The sequence below is a fragment of the Geospiza fortis genome, unplaced genomic scaffold (genome assembly GCF_000277835.1).
Source record: "Geospiza fortis unplaced genomic scaffold, GeoFor_1.0 scaffold23, whole genome shotgun sequence".
NCBI lineage: Eukaryota > Metazoa > Chordata > Aves > Passeriformes > Thraupidae > Geospiza > Geospiza fortis.
Genome location: NW_005054303.1, coordinates 10,748,185 through 10,753,540, shown reverse-complemented (window position 1 = coordinate 10,753,540; position 5,356 = coordinate 10,748,185). Strand labels below are relative to the sequence as shown.

Here is a 5,356-nt window from a genome sequence, read left to right as displayed (position 1 = left end):
AGCACAACCTGGTATGAGTATTGTTTCCTAATCACAAGTGAAGGAGAATGTCCCAGGTGCAGACTATTTTTCACACGCTTGAGAATGTGAAGAATGAATGTCTTCAAATGTTAGAAAGGACTTGTGTTCCATGTCACTGTCAAAGAAAGTGACATAATAACGATCTTAGGTGCATAAAATGATGATAGCAATAACAGATGTTATAGTGGGATCCTTTCTGCAGCTCTGGACATGCAGGTGTTGTCTGTAGTCAGATCACTGTAGACTGTAGATCACAGTAGTCGGCTCAGTTAATTTTTATGGTTGAAGTATTGGTTTAACAGTATGTAACACTTTTCTTGCAGATCAGAATTGCACTCAAGCATTGGCCTGAAATCCAGAAATTTCAGCTGGATCTGCTTGATGCCCAGCACTATGATGCAGTCTATATCTTCAGGAGACTGAGACTTGCCAGAGCCTTCCACTTCACAGCAATGCCAAAGCTAGTGAGTTATTACATTAATGTCTTACATTTTTAAACAAAATACCCTCATCTTTCAGTGCCTGACAGTTCAACAGCACTCATGGTCAGCTCAGCCTTGAGGCCAGTTAAAATGCAATATGTGTGGCTTTACATAGGTAGGTGATGAAGAGCTTAGAGAATGCTTGAATGCTTCTCACCTGAAAACAGTTTTCCAGTATCTGATGTTCCTAATGGATTTGTCTTACCAGTTGGGGAAAATAGTCTAGGTGCTGGATTAAATTCTTAACTAGACAATAATTTGTGAAAAGTGCTGCCTCTGAGCATATGACAGCAAAGCTGTTTTATGTGGTTTTATGCCTTTCAGTATCTCCCATCTCCTGGTTCATGGATATACAGTAGGAATTCTCAGGAGGAGGTGCCATTTAAAGTTTTCTTTTTTTGTTACAAACATTTCCTCTTCTTTTAGCTGACCTACAGAACTAAGAAGAAGATTGAGAAAAATTATTTTAAAGAAGAATTTAAGGACCCAAGTAATAGAGTAAACAGCCTCATCACTAATGATGTACTGGAGGTACAGTAACCTTTTAAATACAGATTAATCAATGGGGTTTGCTTTAATTTCTCTGTTGTCCAAGAGCTGTAACTTCTCTAATCAGCAGTCTTGTCCTTTTGTGGAATGCAGACTCAGGTAATTTTACCAGACACTCAGAATTGTGGCATTTAGTTTGGAAGAATTGTGGTACCTTTTTCAATACTGAAATATGCTCTAATGTTTTGTGGTTTTGCTTCAGTAGGATGTAAAAGGATGTAAATGGTTAATTGTCACTTAGAGAAAAATGGAAAAGGGAGGAAGCATGTTTGTTTTGATATATCTGCAGGCTGCAGCTGGAGGATTGATACTTGTGATAATATGAATTTACTTATCTGCAAGTTCATAGCCTTCTCCCACCTTTATTTCTCCTTTCACACCTTGGGGTTTTTATTATAGAAAATGCATTTGATTTTTATTATGTGATGCATTTGATAAAAACCCGAGTAATTCAAGTGAGGTAAAAGTTCTTATGTAAAGCCAGGTAAAGGTGCTTATATCACTCAGTGGTAGAACTTTCTTTGCAGGTTTTTTCATTCAAATGTGTATCAGTAAGGTTGACTGCAGTGGTACAGAAACCTGTAAAGTAAAATATTTCCTCCAAAGAGATGAAAGTAAACCACAGTATCAGAATCACAGTGGTCCTGAATCACCTTCTTAGTTAAAATAATATAGGATACTCTTTCTTCCTTAGCTTATTTGATGGGTCAGTTCTGGTTAGCAGGATTCTTTGGCTCTAAAACTCAAATAATCCAACCACAATCAGTTTCTAACATTCCTTCTGGTCCAATGGTCTCCTTAAAATGGTTTCTATAACCCTGGGTTTGTACATTGAGGACCAATATTGCTTTACTGCTGGAATCTTTTTTTTTTCCTGAAAGACACTTTTTTAAAAATTAATTTCAGGAACTGATGAATATTCACGACCACTACCAGAAAATGAAGTGTGTCATTTCAGCTGACAAATCCCAGCCAGACAAGGCCCTGAGCTTGATAAAAGATGACTTTGTGGTTAATCTCAAAGACATAACCTTGGAACATCAGGAATGGCAGCAGAACAGGATGGTAGGTACCACCAACCACTGTGCTGTGGTGCCTTAGCAGGTTGGGTGAACATGGAAGAATGGGATTTCTTGGTGTGATTACATCTCAGACTGAAGGAGAAGGAACTGTGACACTGAAGGCATACAGTGTGTGAAATCTGAGGGATGTGGTATGGAAGAAAGGACTTGTGGGTGGTCTTGCCTCTGGGATACCACAACTGACTGCTGAGAGGGAAGCCCTGAAGGTCTGACTGCATTAAATACCTCTGTAACACATTCTTGGATCAAAGAAAGGCCACAGTGTAAGGGAGATGTAGAAAATGGGCATGTGTGTAAATACTTGTCTTGTTTTTTACAGTTCTTGGATTTTAGCTCTTGTATATCACAGATGTTTAAAGAAAAACACTTTTCTTCCCCACAGAAATTACTCCGAAATGCTAAAGTAGCTCCTGAAACAGAAGACAAAAAGACAGAGGAGACTTTGCTAAAATCAGAGGTAAGGAAACTTTGCTGCATTGCACAGGCCAGATCTGTTCATTTTTTCCCTTCAGATCTCAGGCTAAGCAGTGCAGATCAAAGTTTGATAGTGTCAAAATAAATTCCAAGCACAGCTGGTGGGGCTGGTTGCTTGGTTTTGTTTTTAACTCTCATTGTTTTCTGTTGAGCTGTGAGCATTCACTGCTGTGACAGCTCTTACATGATCACCATAAAAAGTCTCTCTCAGGTGAGGAGGGAAAAGAGCTGTGTTTTCTTGGCCAAACTCCTTTACACTTCCTCTTGGAGTTTCAGTTTGAGGCAGTATTCATTTTTTATGGTACCAAATTGTCTTATGTTGCTTATCTGCTTTGAATTTGGGTAAGATGTGAAGTTTCAAATTTGAATTTTCTCCTCCTGGGCTTTGTAACAGTGAAGGCAACCAAAATTACGCTCTGTCGTTTTAATGAATTTTTTTTTCTTGAAGTACCATTTTGGTGGCATGGAAATTCTGTAGAACTAATTATAGAGTTACAGCTGTAGTGAGCTATTGCTCAAGTGGTTGCCTGATGCAATATTTCAGTACTGCTAGAATAGAATAAGAATCTTTTTTGACTGGACTCTTGTTTCTTTACAGGGTTCTGAAAGAGCAAATGCCCTGGCCAGAATCAAATACAAGTCTTATTCTGCAGTTGTTGAGGTGGGTATGAAAATTGACAGTGGGGATGTATTTATTTTTCAAGAACAGTTTTAAGTACCAGTTTAATGTAAATGTTGGGTCAAAAAGGAATGAGTTAAAACTGCACTCTGTAATTCAGTTTTTGAATGTTTTAGTTTGCCCAACACAGCAGGAAAATCCAAAGCTCTTATTCTTGTTAGATTTATGATTTATGGAACAATGCAGATAAGGCCTGTGCTTGGGGGATTTTCCTTTACAGGGTTATCTTTTAATATCTACTCTCTGTTTAAGTAGATGGAATTTTAAGAAGATGTATAAAAATACGTGAGAGTTTAATTGCTCAGATTCCTTGTGTCTTAGATATTGAAATCTTGGAAGATGCCTCTGAAAATGGGACTTGGGAGTTTAAAGTCAGTTGCAAGTTGTTGAAAATTTTGTTTCAGTAGCTTCTCCCTTAAAAGAGTATTGTTGGTTTGTCTTTTTCTTAGCAGTCCTATGACAAACATCTCACCTTTTTCTATTTATTAAAATCTCATATCAAAAAATGTGTCATTAAATGAAACACAGCTCTGGATTTTAAAACAGTCCAGACTTGTGAATCTGCAGTGGTGTTATCTAGGCATTTAAGCAAAATATGATGGTAAGGAGGCTTTACAGAGCAGCAGTTTTTGGAAGTGTTTCTTTTGTCTTGAGGGATGCAGCATGGCATGGGTTGGTAGTAGCAGAGAATGGATTGGGAATTAATGAATGTTTCATTATTTGCATTTTAATTTATGCACCCATTAAATCCTAGAAGGGCATTGTCCTGTTAAAATTTAAGAACAGCAACTACTGAGGGTCCTCCCTCCCTCTTTCTCCTTCTGTCCCTTTTCCACCCTGACATCAGGTTGATGCTTTGGTCCCTGCTGGTTTGTCAAGTGAGCCACAGCAAGATCTGGCTGTAGAAGTTCAGCTTTTTTTGTGTCATTCAGGTTTCCAGATCCAGGAGACATCGGCAAGTGCAGTTGGAATCCTCTGAATCAGGGCCCAGTTGTGGGAAGTCTCCAGGTCGAAGTAAAAAAGCCAGCAGGACACCTCAGCCAGCAAGGACAGGTTCTTCAGAAGTTAGAGGTACTTCTCCATTGCATCCATGAACCTGGGGAGCTTGCAAAATTTATCCATTGCTTTGCTAGCTGGGTTAAATTTTGCTGTTATCACTGAGAAATTACCATTCCGAAGGAAATTCTCTTTCTGATATCCAACTCTTCAACTGATAGAGATTGCTCTGGTGTCTAAATTTTTTTTTACTCCTTATTTGTTACAGTTTAAATTAAACTAAACAGCAAAATAGTTTTGAATTGTCTTTGTTTTTTGAATTGTCTTTGTTTGTTGAATTGTCTTTGTTTGTTGAATTGTCCTTACTTTTTCAATTGTCCTTATTTTGAAGATGGGAAATTAATTTCAAAGTTCCAAACTCAGTTTTCAGACTTGCTTAGCCTCTGCTAGGGAAAAAAAGTTACTGAGGAAATGAATCCCTCTTCAGAGATGAGCATTAGGCAGTGTTGCCTTTGCTTGACTTTAAAAAAGCAGATGAAGTGTTTTGGAGCAGTAAGGGCATTGTGAGTTATTGAACTGAGTTGGTGATTAATTTGCTTTAAATTGGTAGTGTTAATTACCTGTTATTGAAGGTTTCTTAGTGAGCCATATGGAAGGTACTGTGAAAAGTAGGTTTGTCTGCAGCATTTGACAGCATCTCAGGAGAGCAGCAGTGAACAATCTCCTAACTGCTGGATGAAGGATGTAGAAGCAAAAAAATGCTGACAGTTTTTCCTCAAAATCTGTGTGCAGGTGGGAAGCAAGTGGCAGAGGAAGCTGTAACTCGGCATATCGGGATGCCAATAATCATAGAAGAGGACTCAGAGGAAGGAGGTACAATGATTGCAATTCCAGCAAACCAGTGACTTGTTTTTTAATATCCCTCTAATATTTGGATCATGTCTTGCTGCCTTGCAAAATCTAGATTTGGTTTTAGCCTGCAACTTGTTGCATGAAAATTGAAACTTTGAAATGCCGTGGCAAAGTCCCCAGAGTTAAAACTGGTCCAGTTTAAAGCAGTCTCATTCTTCTGT

The 5,356-nt window shown here is 38.3% G+C and overlaps 1 protein-coding gene across 1 annotated transcript in view; it reads left to right on the top strand.

Moving 5' to 3' along the window:
• The window catches only part of SNAPC1 (small nuclear RNA activating complex polypeptide 1), an 8,698-nt gene that overhangs the window by 1,786 nt on the left and 1,556 nt on the right, over positions 1-5,356 (top strand). The window contains exons 3-9 of the mRNA XM_005417946.2: positions 345-485; positions 930-1,034; positions 1,959-2,117; positions 2,517-2,591; positions 3,207-3,269; positions 4,220-4,358; positions 5,076-5,156. Coding sequence (XP_005418003.1) covers positions 345-485; positions 930-1,034; positions 1,959-2,117; positions 2,517-2,591; positions 3,207-3,269; positions 4,220-4,358; positions 5,076-5,156 — 763 coding nt within the window. The remainder of the gene's footprint in view (positions 1-344; positions 486-929; positions 1,035-1,958; positions 2,118-2,516; positions 2,592-3,206; positions 3,270-4,219; positions 4,359-5,075; positions 5,157-5,356) is intronic.